This window comes from Pisolithus orientalis (assembly GCF_024613125.1).
Source record: "Pisolithus orientalis strain OTSU chromosome Unknown F5J12scaffold_25, whole genome shotgun sequence".
In the NCBI taxonomy this organism is placed as follows: Eukaryota; Fungi; Basidiomycota; class Agaricomycetes; order Boletales; family Pisolithaceae; genus Pisolithus; species Pisolithus orientalis.
In genome coordinates, this window is record NW_026260806.1 from 485,504 (window position 1) to 501,994 (window position 16,491).

General features: G+C 47.8%; 4 protein-coding genes across 4 annotated transcripts; 3 read left to right on the forward strand and 1 right to left on the reverse strand.

Moving 5' to 3' along the window:
* Nucleotides 1–5,610: 5,610 nt before the first annotated feature.
* F5J12DRAFT_258985 (WD40 repeat-like protein) lies at nucleotides 5,611–7,386 on the forward strand. Its single transcript, XM_051738630.1, has 9 exons — nucleotides 5,611–5,740; nucleotides 5,797–5,894; nucleotides 5,955–6,085; nucleotides 6,145–6,227; nucleotides 6,289–6,543; nucleotides 6,609–6,765; nucleotides 6,820–7,057; nucleotides 7,113–7,136; nucleotides 7,204–7,386. The coding sequence occupies exons 1-8, from the start codon at nucleotides 5,734–5,736 to the stop codon at nucleotides 7,125–7,127; spliced, it is 984 nt and encodes a 327-aa protein (XP_051597993.1). The 5' UTR covers nucleotides 5,611–5,733; the 3' UTR covers nucleotides 7,128–7,136; nucleotides 7,204–7,386.
* Nucleotides 7,387–8,383: 997 nt separating this feature from the next.
* On the reverse strand, nucleotides 8,384–10,526 carry F5J12DRAFT_259057 (uncharacterized protein). Its single transcript, XM_051738631.1, has 4 exons — nucleotides 10,360–10,526; nucleotides 9,960–10,304; nucleotides 9,071–9,897; nucleotides 8,384–8,993 (listed from the first exon to the last, which is right to left on the reverse strand). Exons 1-4 carry the CDS (start codon nucleotides 10,409–10,411, stop codon nucleotides 8,601–8,603), a joined length of 1,617 nt encoding a protein of 538 aa, XP_051597994.1. The 5' UTR covers nucleotides 10,412–10,526; the 3' UTR covers nucleotides 8,384–8,600.
* Nucleotides 10,527–12,482: 1,956 nt separating this feature from the next.
* On the forward strand, nucleotides 12,483–13,715 carry F5J12DRAFT_259066 (DNA glycosylase). Its single transcript, XM_051738632.1, has 2 exons — nucleotides 12,483–12,553; nucleotides 12,611–13,715. The coding sequence occupies exons 1-2, from the start codon at nucleotides 12,529–12,531 to the stop codon at nucleotides 13,477–13,479; spliced, it is 894 nt and encodes a 297-aa protein (XP_051597995.1). The 5' UTR covers nucleotides 12,483–12,528; the 3' UTR covers nucleotides 13,480–13,715.
* A 1,714-nt stretch (nucleotides 13,716–15,429) lies between these two features.
* Nucleotides 15,430–15,906, forward strand: F5J12DRAFT_845950 (uncharacterized protein). Its single transcript, XM_051746332.1, has one exon. The coding sequence runs from the start codon at nucleotides 15,514–15,516 to the stop codon at nucleotides 15,766–15,768; it is 255 nt and encodes an 84-aa protein (XP_051597996.1). The 5' UTR covers nucleotides 15,430–15,513; the 3' UTR covers nucleotides 15,769–15,906.
* The last annotated feature ends 585 nt before the right edge of the window (nucleotides 15,907–16,491 follow it).

A 16,491-nucleotide genomic window follows, 5' to 3' on the forward strand; every position in this document is an offset into this window, starting at 1 on the left:
CTGATTCTTTGCTTTTTGGCTTGCTAATCCTTACCAATGCTTACCAATGCTTTCCAAGATGACTACCCATCGCTTACATTCCTTACTCATCAGTAACCAATCACTTATCAAGTGTTTGCACCTTGTTTTCCAAGGGAAACACCCCTGTACTGTATATAAATCACTGTACTTAGATAGCAAAAAAAAAAGATGTCAGAGAGCCCCTCTTGCTTGCATTTTATCATCACTCAGTAATTCATTCAGCAGCTTCAATAGTTGAGACTTTATTAAGGGTCTAACTATTGTCTACTTCGCTTATTCTTGTCTATCATCAATATACTTTGCTCCAAGCCCTCCCTGAGCTCAGTGCAGCTTAGGACATTGAATTAAGTCATCATCCATCCTTCTGTAGGCTGACAGCAGTCTACCCTATTGCATTCTCTTGCATTCCTGCTTCTTCTTCATCAGGAGCACCCCCAACCCTCAGCACTCATCTTTGAGTGTTGTAGCTTGCAAAAACCCTCCCAAAGAACAGGTTCTACCATCTAGGTACCACATAGGCACACCACCACTTGCTCTTTTTGTCTTTTGTGTTGGTTTTGGTTGGTTTTCACCACTGAACCACACTTTGACTCACACCAGAATAAGCCTAGACCCTTCCCATGCAACAATTGAATCTTGTGACACATGCAAGTATGCCAAGGCAACCCAAAAACCCATAGGAAAAATCCAAGACCCCCCACATCAAGACAAGGTTGGTGACAAAATCCATACAGACTTGTGGGGACCATCTCCTGTCCAAACAAATGCAAGGAGTCAGTATTTCATGTCATACACTGATGACCATACTCACTTTACAAGCCTGTACCTCCTGAAGTCAAAGGACAAAACCTTCAAGTCCTACCAGAAGTACAAAGCCTGGCTGCTGACACAGTTCAACATGAAGGTTAAAATGCTTCACTCAGACCAGGGTGGGGGAGAAGCCATAATGCATGTGAACTGGTTAAAGAACTGAACCTCCACCCATGCACTTGACAAAATGACACCCTATGAAATGCTGTTCAAAAAGAAACCAGATCTATCTAATCTACCAATCTGGGGCTGCCATGTCAAAGTCCACACAGCAGATGGTTCAAAACTAGACATGCATGCAAAAGATGGTTGCTGGGTGGGCTTCAATAAGTACACAAATGCACACAGAATTTATTTCAAGGACTCATGACATGTGGGTGTCAAATGAAATGTCCAATTCAGCTCACAGGAGGTCACCATTCCTATCAGCATGCAGCTTGAGGGGGAGAAATACATCACAGATGACAAGGGAGCATCATCCACCTCACACATAGCTGGTAAAAGCAATCAGCATGCCATACAAACCACAGAAAGTGCACCTACAACACCAAGTACTCCCATTGACCACCTTGGACCAAGGTTCAAACCTGCAGCACCCACCTGTTGCTCTGGTTGCACACATGTTGAGTCAGCATATGTACAGTGCCTGCATGAGGGCAAGGGTACATACAACAGACAAATCCCACTACCTACACTACCACTACCTCAAGGAATACAACCAGCCTTGCAACAAGAGGAGAATAGAGAGACAGAAAACCTGGGCATGATGGGGGTGATGGATGAAGATGAAGAAGTTTTTTCCCTGGTTGCTGGAACTGCAGAGCTAGAAGGGACAGATCCCATCATGATCAAAGACACTCATGTGAGACCTGATTGGTCAAAGTGGGAGGAAGCAATTAATAAAGAACTTACCTCATTGGATGAAGCACAAATGTGGAGCATCATCAAGAGACTGACGTGTCAACATGGTCAGCTGTAAATGGGTATTTCAAATCAAACAAAACACAGAGGGAGAAATTGAAAAATACAAAGTGTGACTTGTAGCAAAAGGCTACTTGCAGGTCCACAGCATTGACTACTATGATACCTATGCACCCATCACATACATGGCATCCATCTGCACTATCCTTGCTATCACAGCACAGAATGACTAGGATGTTGATGTTTTCGACTTCCAGAGTGCTTTCCTAAATGGGAAGTTGGATGACAATGAAGTAATCTACATGCAACTGCCACCTGGGACCCCATGTAGTCCATTTAGTCACAACATATAGGTAGCCTGTGTGCCAAAATGCCAACACTTATATAGACCCCACAATGGGCCCATCTAAATAGATTAGCCATGACACATGGACAGGCCTGAGGGCCTATAGTGAGAGCAACATATGTACAGGCCTGTAAGTGCAATTCCACAACATATGGGGGGGCCCGGGGAGGGTAAGGATGCTGCAACACATAGATGGGCCTGTGACCAAGTAAGTATGCTGAGCTACTGTAAGACATAGATGGGCCCATCCATGCACCCCAGTCACAATATCAGGACAGGCCCACCTATTGTATCATGAAGGTTGCAACATATGGACAGGCCCATCCATCATATGCTTTATAGGGTCACAACATATAGATGGGCCTCTCCATAGCAAGATGCACACCTGTCACAACATAAGGATGGGCCCATCAGTAATATCATTGACAGCATCACAACACATAGATGGGCCCATCTAGTAAGATGCATCCCTGCCACAACATAAAGACAGGCCCATCAGTAATGTCATTTATAGCATCACAACATATGGACAGGCCCTTCCATAATACCATTTATACCATCACAACACATGGGCAGGCCTGTCCATAGTAAGATGTACCTGTTGCAACATAAATACAGGCCCTTCAATATATATCATTTACAGGGTCACAACACATGGACAGGCCCATCTAGTAAGATGCACCCATGTCACAACATAAAGATGGGCCTTTCAGCAATATCAATTACATGGTCACAACACATGGACAGGCCCATCTAGTAAGATGCACCCATGTCACAACATAAAGATGGGCCTTTCAGCAATATCATTTACAGTGTCACAACACATAGACAGGCCCATCTAGTAAGATACACCCCTGTCCCAACATAAGGATGGGCCTGTCAGTAATATCGATTACATGGTCACAACACATGGATGGGCCCATCAATAGCAACATGTATGCCTGTCACAACATAAAGATGGGCCTGTCAGTAATATCATTTACAGTGTCACAACTCATAGACAGGCCCATCCAGTAAGATGCACCCCTGTCACAACATAAAGACAGGCCTGTCAGTAATATCATTTACAGTGTCACAACACATAGATGATGGGCCCATCCAGTAAGATGCATCCCTGTCACAACATAAAGATGGGCCCATCAGTAATATCATTTACAGTGTCACAACACATAGACAGGCCCATCCAGTAAGATGCACCCCTGTTACACAGACTCCCTGGAGTGTGCAACCTGCCATAAATGTTCAAGGTACACCTGTACCACAGGGTACTTCACAGGCCCTGTCTGGTGTGCCACCTGTGTCCCCACCTGGCCCAATGGTTTCCCCTTCATCCATTCCTACATCACCACCATCCTCCACAATGACATCAGTAAGCACTTCCATCAATCCATCATCTAGTTTGTTGTCTTGTGGCAAGAGGCACAAAAGCAATGCCACTGCCAGGCTCAACACCACATCCACAGCAGCTTCCCTGGGAAGTTCCAGCAGTTCTTGGAAGTGGTGCTCGCAGACAGCTGGCCTTGAAGATGCAGTGCAGGATCTAATGTCCAGTGTGCAGGACAGTACCTCCAAGATGCTTGCCACCCTCAACAATCCCAAGGGCCAAAGTCTCAATGAAGCATGCATGTTGATGTTTGAGCTTGAGAAGAACCTTTTGGAGCAGAACCTAGTCCACTTGCAAATGTTGTTTGAAGAGAAATCCTCCTATGTTGCAGGTTACAAGAATGCTGCCACTCAGTTGGCAACATACTGAATGTTGTGGGTTAAGATGAGGCTTGAGGCCACTGGCTACAACGTTCCAGAATATGCAAACTTGGGGGGGAAATAAGTAGTTCATCTGTACTTGTGCATCTATACAGCAATCACCACTGTTTTAAAATTGCCATGCAAGTGTAAAAATTGAGGGCAACATAGTGGATACATGGATATTATGCAAAACTAGCTACTGAACTACTGAATCAACCCCTTCTTGTGAGCTCAGTGTGATAATCTTCCCACATTTGTGCTGCAATCATGTCATGCATGTCATTCATCTGACTACACAACCCAGCATTCAACAGAGTATCTTGCAAGCTTCCAACATCCATTTCTTCAGATGTTAAAAGTGGCCCATCATCTTCATCGAATTCATTGGGATCTGGCATGTCAACATCATCAGGATCATGGAGGTGGATGATATTGTGAACACAGCACACTGCTGCAAGCAAGCAGGACTGGATTGCCATGTCATATTCAGGTGGGAGAACAAGGGTTCAAAAACATTGCTTTATAACTCTGAAGTTATGCTCGATGTCATTTTGGAGCATGGCATGGTGAAGGTTGAAAAGCTCTTTGCCATCCCTCAGCCTGTAGGGAATGAATGAGAATCAAACACACATAAAATTGTAGTGGTACTTACCATAGATTGGCTTGCCCCCACTCAGCCAAATGATAGCATTGGCTACAGTATGGTACAAGTAGCTGTGGAGTTGACAGATACCCCACATCAGCAAGGTAATACTGCCCATCAGGAATAGCAAAGTCCCACAAGCAGGCGTTGTGGTAGACCATGGCATCAGCAGCTGACCCTTCCCAGCCTCTGAGAACATATGTGATGATACCATCAAATGAACATGTGATGAGACAGTTTTGAGATAAGAAACCCTTGTGGTTGTGCATAAGGTCTCATTCACTTGCAGATGGCACACATGCAATGTGTGTACTATCAAGGGCACCTATGGCATCTTTGAAGTATGGATAAAATTTGGGATTGGTGGTGATATGACTGGGGACTGGTGAATTGGCTCTGGGAAGGTGAACATATGTGGTATAAATGCAACCCTCAGAGAATGCATGGAGCATTCATTTAAAATACCCGGGTAAAGTTTAGCAGAATTTCAATCCAAACAACAGTGCACTCACCATAATATTGTATCCATTGAGCACTGGAATTGCTCACTGATGTGCCAAGCCAATAAACCTGTCACCATTGTGTACAGGAAAATCACCAGCTGCTCCTCTAATGTGACATTCTTCAAATCTTGGAGATCCCCTTCACAAAGGATGGATACCAGCCTGAGGAAGATATGTTTGTGGATGCCAAGCTCAGTTCTGATCTGCTTGGGGTGCCCATTAAGCAACTCATTTAGCTATCCCTGTCCTGAAAGAGCAGACATATGGAAAGGTTCTGGGGTAGTGCTTCAAAGTGTTGAGACTGCAGCCTGGTATAGACCAAGTGTAGCAGCAACCACTGCATAGTTCCGAATCTGCTGCAAGACTAGCACCCCCCAAGTGATATCAGACAAGGTATCAGAATCTTCATCCTCCTCCAAATCATTCTTGTCCCTCACAGCAATAAGGCAATTCTCGACCATAGCAATGGTCTCAATGGTGTAGTGGCATATGAGGTCGATTGCTGTGTGACCACAGCCAAGTATCAACTTAGAAGTCTGCTGAACTCCGCACAGAGTTGGTTTGTATATGTTTTGCATAAGGAAAGCAGAAATTCCACTACCATTCGGGCCCTAATACACCTTAGAGTTCGCATTGCATATCATCGTACTTACCCGAGACCTTGCCGATCACGTGATTTCGGATACGAAGTCGTTACGGTCGCTGAGTCATCTGAGGTAACCTCAACAGACTCGACACATAAAATGTCAGGTAGGTCTATCCAACGTCGCAGACGAGACACTACCAGACAAGAATCCTTTCAAAAGACCAGACAGAGATCTCATCTCCACCTTTTGACAGCGTCTCACAAGTGCGCTTCTCCCCAACCAACCCAGACCATCTCCTCGTCTCGGCTTGGGATACAGTACGTATCACATGCCAAGTTGTGCCTCTGTGGCTACTTCAACTCTCACTCTTTCTGCAGACTGTTAGATTCTACGATGTCGCTACCAACGAACAAAAAGCAAAGATTGACCATCGTGCAGCCGTCCTTGCATGTTGTTTTGGCGACGCTACTCACACATACAGCGGAGGACTTGACAATGGAATACGGGAGTACGTCACTTCGATTGCTTTTCTTTACCTATCCCCTGATGGATGCTTTCTTCAATTAGACTTGATCTTTCTACAGAGAAAGTTACTTATCTCGGACAGCACGGGAACGCAGTATCTGCTGTGAACTATGCTCGTGACCAAAGTACATTCTTATTTTGAGTTGCTTTGTAACTCGTGTCTAACGTTTCACTTTATTACTTCAGATGCGTTGATCTCCGGCTCATGGGACCTCTCACTCAAACTTTGGGATCCCCGCGCATCTACCGCAGACGTCTCGACGCACGTTCTTCCCGAACGAGTCTACCACATGGATCTTGTTAATAATACACTTGTTGTTGCCATGGCCAGTCGCTTGTTCCATATCTATGACATTAGGAAGATGTCAGAGCCTGCCCAGACCAGAGAGAGCAGCTTGAAGTTCATGACACGAAGCCTTGCCTGCATGACTGATGGGAAAGGCGAGTTTCAGCGCATATTCTGCCTCGCCTGCTACTAAGACGATCACATATGTTTATATGACTAGGCTATGCAATTGGCTCGGTAGAGGGCCGAATTGGAGTGGAGTACTTTGATCCCAGTCCTGAAGTTCAGGATCAAAAATACGCATTCAAGTGCCATCGACAAACAATCGAAGATGTTGATCATGTATGGCCAGTTAACTCGCTCGCTTTCCATCCTGTGTACGGTTTTCTGGTTTTCCTCTGCTCCGTACTTCTTACAGTAGCTTTCGATAGCCATAACACGTTCGCTTCTGCAGGATCTGATGGCACGGTCTCAATCTGGGACCACAAGCTCAAAAAGCGCCTTCGTCAGTATCCTAAGTATTCCGGGTCTATTGCTTCTGTTGCATTCAGCTGTGACGGCTCTCGTCTGGCGGTTGGGGTAAGTTACACGTGGGATGATGGGGAAGAAGGCGCCAAGGCTGCCGAGAGACCTGCGATCTGGATAAGGAAGCCCGGCGATGAAGTCAAGGTGCGTCTATAATTACCTACTCACCGCGCAATGTTTGACACTTCTCTCCATCTAGCCCCGACAATTGTAGAACCACACTGTATGTATACACCATCTCTGCGCCCTCGTACGTACTCTAATTGAGCATTACTTTTGTTGCGTGCCAGAGCAAGTGCTTGTCAGATAATTACTACCCAAACTTTCAACATTACGGGTTGGAGAAAATACAGTACAGTTGCACAATTTTGGACGATTAGGCTGCAGTTCACAGTACTTCCCTCTGTGGAACCCAGGTTGGACTTGTGAGTCTGATATTGATGTATGTTGCATGAAATCTATTTCATTGATTTGAAATTTTTGGTGTATATTCGTTGCAATGGACAGTTAAGGAAGTGTGTTCCTATAGGTATCTCCGCCTGCGGTCACCTTTGCTGATGTCGAGTAGGGTTTGTCTTTATATATACCCACAATTCCGACAGACACGATAGGAAAGCCGTTTAACAGTGTTTCGTTGCGGAAGTCATGACCTGCTTATTCACAACATGGATCAAATCACACAGCAATATCAATCCATAGAAGCTCGGGCCACGTACCCTAAGTGTGGTAGCATTTCTGGTCGTCAGTTGCACTCACCTCTTCTTGTGCAGACTTAGCTACAAACACGAGCCTACGGCCGATGTTTCTCATACATTCTGTTTTGTCTTTAGCCTACCTCGTCACTCCCACCTTGTCAATGTCAAGCGTAGCGGAATGCTGCCACGCGTCGGGAAGCCCAACGGCTTTGAATTGAAAGTCCTCCCGTCAATCCTCGTATGAGTCGGATGTCTCCGAGATTTTGAACGGCTCAGCACGTATCCAGAGGCTCTGCAACTTCATAATTTTTGACGGTGAGTCCCTACCCCCGTGGCCTAGCACTGACAGGTGCATGATCCCCACATATGCCAAAAGGACTCATCAAAGAAAGCCTTGGCTGAAGTGACGAGTAAATACGACACTATTTGTGGGGTTGTTCCATGTCACCTCACGGCGTCCTAGTGTGAATGAGCTCCAAAGCAAAGGTTCAAACGTGAGCAAGATGCATGGATCGGACAAAGGTTGAACGGAACTTGCCGTTGCCTCGAGCTCGCACATTGAGGCCGAAGGCACGCAGTATTTCGGCCACTTGGATACTAGGGCCTTCCGCGTAGAACATCCAATCACATTGTCATCTATAAACCGCAGTTCATGCTTCGACCTTCAAATTATCCACCACAACAAAAACTATCGTACAACGCACACAAAGCTATCGAGGACATAGCACAGGATATCTTTACAGCAAATCATAACCAATGGAATGCATACAAGACGATCGTTACAGATTCAGAACACATGGTGAGAGGAACACGGATATAAGCGGCAAAGCATAGGGGGGAAATGTCTGACGTCAAAAACGAGAGGAACAGAAACCGGTATTGCACACTGAAGAAACGGTCATAACTAAGAGAGCAGATGAGCATGTCAACACATCCAAAACTGGTGAATCAGATTGAATCCACTGATCTCATTCTAGGGATGTTTGGATATCTCAGTACTTGACTGCTGCAGAATAGCCACCATGCAAGCGTACAAGTTCAACCCCACCTAATTCGCTAGCGGCATACTCCATGGGCGTTGCCATGGTTACAAACATCGCCTCGCCATCCCCACCTGAACACCAATCATACACAGTGTGGCTACCCTCGAATTGATTGAAGATCGGCGATTGGGTATACGGGGATATGCATGGGTCCGACCAGTCTTTCATGAGGATGTTATACGATCGTGAGCATTGCATCCCGTCCGGTGAAGCAGCGCTGACATTGGTCTCGTCCAGATCCCCCAGTCCATAGAATGCGGAAGGTTGCTCGAGAGGGCTACGTAAGGTACACACGGGTGGCGGTAGATGAGCGCTCGTCGATGTCTTCAGGAGATTATACGGCTATAGATAATATATATTTATACGCAGGTTAGATATTGAAGTCACAAAAAGGGAGGACACGAGGTAAAAGAACTCACGTCATTCCATCGTGCTGGGGCACCTTCTCCGAGAGTAGAGGGAAGTACAAGCAGAGAGAGGTCGCCGATGGGTTCACCGAACATAGCATGTGTAGTGTCATACTGTTGGTGTCCTTGTCCATTGGTAACATTGTATGGGGATGAATTGCAGCTGCTACTGAACTGAGGTTCGAATGTTTCGTACGAGATGCTGACGAAAGCACTGCCCAGTAAGCCATGGCACGCGTTTGTAGGCGGGGGTGATTGTGATTCTATAGGAGCGTGTGATGCTGGAGCAGAGAGAGAGCGCCTAAACATGGCTGTGAGGGGGATTTTGAAGCGGTTGTCGACAGCATCAGGCGTTTGCGAGCGGGGATGCGGACTGTTGCTATGCTGATCCCCGTTGTTTCGACTCGTGAATTCTTCGCAGATAACGCCTTCCTTCCTGGGCACTGCCAACGCTTCATCTCCGTCCCCCTTCCTTTCCTCCACGACTTGTGCCTTGTTCAAGTCCGTTATGGTATCCCCCTTGCTGTCCTCCCATTTCCTGACAGCGTCTTCCAAGTCCACACCAGTCTTTCCTTCAGTGAGTAAGTCTACAATGATGGTGCACCGTGCGTCCTCATTTTTCTTGTTCACCCCCGCCTCGGCTCGGCCTTTTCGCCCAGCATGGGAAGTTCGTTTTCGGGTGTTCGCAGGTCCGTCTTTGACTTTGAGCTTGGCATGCGCATTAGCTCCGGGTCGGAATCGCCAATCAGGATAACGTCTCCTATGTTCCGCTTGTGCAACCACCGCTTTTGCTTCCCATACCTCCCTCTCTTCGCGAGGGAGGGTCTTCCAGTATTTGCCTGTAGACAGGAAGTACCGAGAGTCATTATCTATTATTTACCGACAAGTAGTAGGAACACACCAATGATCTTTGAGAGGGTGCTGTGATTCCCTTCCACTTTCTCTGGAACTTGTTGACTCTTGATGAACGAGGATCTGAAAAGGATAAAGGCGTTCGGAGGGCGTGGAATGTATGAAGCGTCGCGTTTTTTGTTGTGGCTCGTTCGTTCGGGTCCACCGTTGTACGCTGGCTGAAGTTCCAAAGGTTCTGCTGTTTCTACGGGAGGTTCGGGAGGGATGGGACTGTCCCACACAGTCTCGAACGGAATGGTCGGATCAGAACTGAATGCTGTGATCGGCGTCATATCTGTGAAGAAGGTAAACGTCATCGATGGGTTTGGATTGTCGACGAGCGGTGGCATTCCGTCTACCGAGTTGAAAGATTAGACAAGGAGGAGTAGTCAATACGATGGTATTCGCACCGTCGTCATCCACGTCGTTGAGGATGGGATCGTGTTCTTGGAAGGTTAGCATTATCGTTGGGAGAAAACGTGCAGAGGAGAGGGAAGGGCAGGGGGAGGGGAAGGGGGCAAGAAGAAATCCCAGCTGTGCTTTATGCTCGCTTTGGCAACGGAAGGAATCGAAGCTGGTTCGACTTGTTCCCACCCGCGTTCTCTACTTTAGCGCCTACTCGATAGCGATACGCACGGCGTTAAGATGCAAGTCTTTCTCTACCACTACCCCAGGGTGGGGTCCTCACGGGATTAAAAGGAGCAAGGCAGAAAAAAAAAGTTTCGAGCCATCATCAGCATTGCCCGGCCTCCCTTCATCATGGCTGTATCGGACATGCATGTTGGCTGGGGACGCAGGCTGAGACAATCCTGTGTAATATACGCGGGGTTAAAGGGAAAGCGAGAGGCTCTCAAGCATGTCATGGCCTGCAACGTCGTCGCCCTCGAGGCCGCCTCGTGGTGTCCGCCCTCTCACTGGGCAACCGCTTGCTACTTTCCGCCCGAACTAAAAACATTTTGCCTTTCCCATTGCTGTGCGTCCACACCATCGCTTACCACCCGGTATTCGGCGATTTGACGTGCATGGAGGAAAGGTTGCCATCGGTAAGCTGACGTGGCGGTGTAGTCGCATACTATGTTGCTTGATTAACTGGTAAGTCATGTCGGAATATGTGACGGGCTGGCATTTCGTGTCGATCCTTTCATCCGTACGGTGTTCTGCAGTGCTTCACAGCAAGTGGAACCAGTGTATCAGAACACCAGGTCATATGTTCCCTGACGTCATGCTCCACATGCAGTTCTGCCCAATCCCTACTTCTGAGCCTTGTTCCGCTGGACACCGCACGGAAATGACCCCGGATCAAGTGTTCGCACTGCTTCGTTCCACATGTATCCGTCGTAATGACGATTTTCGACAATTCGCTGCCAAGGGCCCACCAGTGGCAACAACAAAGGTACCGCAATCATTCCATTCTACCACCAGAATTCCACCAATGGCCGGACCGGAGCCCATGACGGGCGTCCGCTGATAAGCGTAGCGAGTAAGTATCTCGTACATGTTATCCCCTCTGTTGGAAGTGCTTGTCCGGCGCTCGACAGATCAATACTGTATATCCACCGATTGCGCTCATAAGCATCATCCGGATCGTTTCACCCATATTCGCTAGTCCCATTTTGTACTGGGCACGGGATGTTCTATGTTCGTTAACTCTTCAGTCAGTTGAGGCGGGAAAGGCACTGGCACAGCCGTTCCAACCCTCGGTGTTCCCTCCGGTTCTCGTCTGCGTGCCTTCTAAAAGTGATATCTTCCTCCATTCCTGGAAATGCGTCACTATACGTGGGACATACCCCCCTCCCAGGGCACTATGTGCCCCACTAATCAGGTGAGTGTACTGTGAGAAACACAGAACCGGGTTCGGTATCCTCGGGCACCCCTCTGCGTTCCTTTTACTCGCAAGCCACTCGTTTATGCCGACATCAGTCCTCGTACTCCGATGGGAGTCCGATGTGCAAAAAGCACACTGGCGGTGATACAGATACATCTGTCATTCGGACTTCTTAACGTCACGCGGAAGTGCGCATCTTATTAACCTGACCAGATGACCGAGTGTGGGACAACCAAATGTACGTGGCGTTCCACACAGAATGCCCCTATCTCTCTTCGAACACCCTCACCACGCAAAAGACGCATTTTTCATCGCGAAATTGCAAGTTATCTCCTATTTAGCGATTCCCCCTTTCCCAGGCACAGAAGATACAGTCTAGGTTATCGTCAACCTCATGTGACATACAACTACCCTATTATTTTAAATTGCACATTCCCAGAGTTGTCAGCGCTTTCCTGACAAACGACGAACATTTATCGTGATACTGGGCCTGTTCTGCGTGTTTGTTCCCTTGAAGCTCGTGGACTCGTATGAATTGGAGCCAGAGTGGCAGATGGGAGGACAATAGCCGTCTGGCCGGTCTGTGCGGATGTAATGAACGCTTCACGCGCTGCGATGAGTTGGAGTTGGGTAGATGCAGGATTTTGAACTTGGTGAATCTGAATTGCTTGTACCTAGCACGGGTATTCGATGACATAATCCGAGAGAGGGTGTGCCCTGGACCACCACCACACCGGTTGCTCTCCTACATACAATGACTCGTACTTTGAAGCGTCTTCGTTCGTCCCCGTTATTATTATTTGGCCCACGGCAGGCTGCTAACGCCACCGAGCCAGGGCAACCAGAAGAAGCAGCAGTGGTTCTTTCAGAGTTCACACAAGATGCCCACGCTGCCAAAAAGCTCAAGCTTTTAGAAGAACACAGGATAGAATCTCCCTATCCCTTATTTACCCGTCCAACGATCGAAGAAGCGCGTGCAGTGCACGCCCTTCTCGCGGCGAACACCCCAGGGGGTGCGCCTACTGTTCACTCAGAGCCAAATGACACCACGACTAACTCTGGCAGCGCAACATCCAAGTCTGTGTCGTGTACCGGCAGTAGCGCCCTTCCGAATGTCCTCGACTCTGTCATCGGAACGATCCTTTCCCAAAGTACCTCCTCCCAGAACTATACACGAGCGAAATGCTCTCTTGATGCAGAGTTTGGAACTGGCGAACCAGCATTCGAACGGATGGTCAACGCCGACGTAGGACAGATCACACAGGCCATCAAGTGCGGCGGACTAGCCAATAAGAAAGCGAGCACGATTCAAACACTATTGCGAAGTGTCAAAGCGAAACACGGCAAATGCGACCTGCAGCACTTACACAACAACGAGATACCAAACGACGATGCTATGCACGAGCTCATATCCTACAAGGGTGTGGGTCCCAAAACGGCCGCGTGTGTCCTGTCATTTTGTTTAGGCAGACAAGCATTCGCGGTGGATACGCACGTGTTTAGGTTGACGAGAATGCTCGGGTGGGTGCCGGAAAGCTCCAATCCGGTTGATGCACAGTCCCATCTGGAGTTGAGGATTCCATCGGAGCTCAAGTATGGGTTACATGTGATGATGGTGAGGCATGGAAGGACGTGTCGTGGATGTAGGAATGGAGGGAGGGGTCCTTGTCCCTTAAAAGCTTGGCTTCGGAAGAGGAACTCGTAATGAGGAGAAGGGGGCGGCCCAGCCAAAGTGGAGGTTGTGATGGAATCCGCAGTTGCGGCACTAGAGGAGTCACATGCTGGGGAAGCCATTGGCCGTGATCTGGTTGGCTCTGCACGTACATCATTTCATGTCAGTCATTGAACTGTCGTTCCTTGCTCCAGGTTTTAATGCTTTTACCGTCGGCGCGCACTATGAACATTGACTCCAGGTTTGCGTCGCACCAGCACTTTAAGCGGTGGAACTTGCTTCCATCGCCTCCAGCATGAATTGCCGTCAAGCACTTTCCGAACATCTCCTTACTACTCATTCCATCACTCTCCGAAAATCCGCAATGATCTGCTCCAAAAAGGACCCCCAATCACGATGCGGTTGAACACTTTCTTACCTCGGCTCTGCGAGGAGTTATCGTCGCCGCCACGTCACAATCTGGGTAATCCATCGCTCCGACCTGGTATGCATTCCTCAGCAGCCAATGAACACAACTTTCGCTCCAGCCGCTCAACCGCATGCTATCTCACCGCGGCGCATTCGGACTGATCACCTTATCTCCCGTGTGAACCATCAAATCACCATCGGGCGACGTCTGGTAGGAGCTGGACTGCGACGAATCACGCCTCCTGTACATATAACAAAGGCACCAGCATTGATGTCGACTAGTCGACCAAATTTTATACCTTTCTACGAAGGAATACTGTAGTAATGCTCACACCGCTCTACGGAGCGCCGAGCTAGTACCCATTTAAAAGTGTTCACTTTCTGGGAAGGCTCTTAAGCCCCGCCGGGCCGCCATCCATATATATATGTACAGTTTCTCGCGTTCTTAACTAAGCTTCATTTTGGGCTAGTCGATGTCGAGGTCTAGTACAAGGGGATGTCCAAATCTGTGAAATGGTGGGGAGTTCTTGCTCCGTGTCCGTTAGCCAGAATATTATTATTATTATTATTGCAGCATCTCTCAAACCTCGGAACCAAGCCAAACCCAGACTCCTCCAAAGACGTGGGCGAGGTAGACCTTTACCTTCTCACACACATTTGACCATTGATCATTTGCCAGTCTGGATGGACTCCGACTCATGATTGGCCAGTCTCGTCAGCCACTGTGTATAGGAAGTATTTTTGATACGCCCCTTGTTCCAAATATGGACTGTGTTGGAATGGTTACAATGACCCGAAGGAATGGATCCGTCTGCACAATGCAAGGTTTTGAGCCATACTGTATGGGTTTACCGTATTGTCGCGACCACATGCATTCATTTTCATGTGGGGTGCATGTATTTTCTCCCTGATATGAGAATCTGAGATATCAAGATGAGTACATGTGTCCATCCTGTACGCACGGAACCAGAGGCCAAACTCTTGCCAATGTGCAAAGTTGCGCGATTCGAGTTTAGTTCGTAGTGCGATAGGATCTCAGACGGTACGTGCTCATCACGGGAGGAGTCAAAACCAACTGTCAAGAAGCATGAGCCATGTGATACAGCAGTTGATAATGCGGCAGTAGATTACAGTGCTGACGCGGAACCTGTTCATCGGCGTGGGTACATCATAGACATAGTGGCCTGTTAGTGCAGCTCAACGTTGAGGACTTCTCAGCAACAGGTACAGAGTCTAGGAAGCAACATAGGGGTTATCGATAGCATTGAACGTACCAGGACTATGACGACAGCGACCGCATCCCATATGTCGGAGATAGATTACAGTGACTGATAAGTATTTCTGCAATGGTTTGGACAATATGTGATGAGATGCAACCTCACCCCCTGCTTTGAGAATCGCTCTTCACAACGTCACTTATCGAACTTTCCCGTGTTAACAAAAGCAGGGTACTAATCGGAAGAGCGTCACTGACCGCTCATTTCTGATAGCGCGGTACTTTTAGTTTAGCACCGATATATACACCTGAATTTTTGCCTAATCTTGCCTGAATCTGCTAGAATGTGAATGGAGGGAGGGGGAGAGCACATTAGCAACGGAGACCGTTTCAATCTATCACATTCGTCAAGAAAGGCCTAGGCTTGCGCCGGTACACCTTGTATGTATAGTAGACTTTCGTGTCTACTGACCCAGGCTCCCTTTGCTTTGTCCCTGGAACTCATCAAAATCCACAACCACTGCTGTGTCGGAGTCTGCATTAGGACGCTACATGTAAAAACATGTAAAATATTTAATGGCATGTACAGCTTCTCATTGTTTGAGTCACGTACCTACGTGTCGCCATTTAAGTATGAGACAGAGCTGTCTAGAACTGTATTTGGCATGATGAAGGGATTCGGTTCCCGCGATCGTTGATACTCACTATGGCTTCATAGAAACAATGGAAGCGCTCGGGGTTCGTAGCTAGGATTGTCCACTAATAAAGAACATTACAAACACGACAGTCCGGTACGGAAAGGGTCTTCCAAATCATGACTTCTTTGATGCGCCTTGTCTAGAATATCCCTCACGAGCCACGTCGCATTACACATGCCAGAAGCAGCATTATAACACCACGCATCGAACGCCGATGACGTGCGGAACATGTTCAGTTTGACACGAAACCGAGGTTCCAAAATCAAATACCGTTCACATGTGAGGTGCCTTTTCGTGCCTTTCATATTAGGATCTGAGGCCTTCCTAATATGACAGGACTTGTGTCAGCATCTGACGTGAGGTTGACGGAGGCTGGCATGGACCGAACCGATTGGAACGAAGGCCTTTGGAGACACTCCATTACCTGACAAAATTTTCTGAAGACACCGTGACCGCTATCGTGAAGGGTACCATAGACGATGCCACAGGTGGCCCTGGCTGGTCTGCTGAAGGGGAGGCAGCAATAATTCACACGCTCATCCACCGAAATAGGCGGTGCGCAAATGATTCAGAAAGTTGGAAAATTGGAAGCTATCGACAGGTCGAACAACATCCATTTCCAGGAATTTCTCACCCTGAGCATGTAGCGAATGTTCATACCACCGTATTAATCGGTTCGTCAGACCTCTTCTGTGCTTCTTCCAACGTATCATCGCGGGCCTA

What these genes read in the sequence shown, in the direction of transcription:
- F5J12DRAFT_845950 (XM_051746332.1), top strand. Translation starts at nt 15,514, where the DNA reads ATGTATAGTAGACTTTCGTGTCTACTGACCCAGGCTCCCTTTGCTTTG.
- F5J12DRAFT_259066 (XM_051738632.1), top strand. Translation starts at nt 12,529, where the DNA reads ATGACTCGTACTTTGAAGCGTCTTC. An exon ending in TCGTACTTTGAAGCGTCTTC is followed by an intron (nt 12,554 to 12,610) that starts GTTCGTCCCCGT and finishes CCACCGAGCCAG; the next exon opens with GGCAACCAGAAGAAGCAGCA.
- F5J12DRAFT_258985 (XM_051738630.1), top strand. An exon ending in CTTGACAATGGAATACGGGA is followed by an intron (nt 6,086 to 6,144) that starts GTACGTCACTTC and finishes TTCTTCAATTAG; the next exon opens with ACTTGATCTTTCTACAGAGA. An exon ending in GAACTATGCTCGTGACCAAA is followed by an intron (nt 6,228 to 6,288) that starts GTACATTCTTAT and finishes TTATTACTTCAG; the next exon opens with ATGCGTTGATCTCCGGCTCA.
- F5J12DRAFT_259057 (XM_051738631.1), bottom strand. Translation starts at nt 10,411, where the DNA reads ATGCTAACCTTCCAAGAACACGATCCCATCCTCAACGACGTGGATGAC. An exon ending in CACCCTCTCAAAGATCATTG is followed by an intron (nt 9,898 to 9,959) that starts GTGTGTTCCTAC and finishes TCCTGTCTACAG; the next exon opens with GCAAATACTGGAAGACCCTC. An exon ending in CCCCAGCACGATGGAATGAC is followed by an intron (nt 8,994 to 9,070) that starts GTGAGTTCTTTT and finishes TATTATCTATAG; the next exon opens with CCGTATAATCTCCTGAAGAC.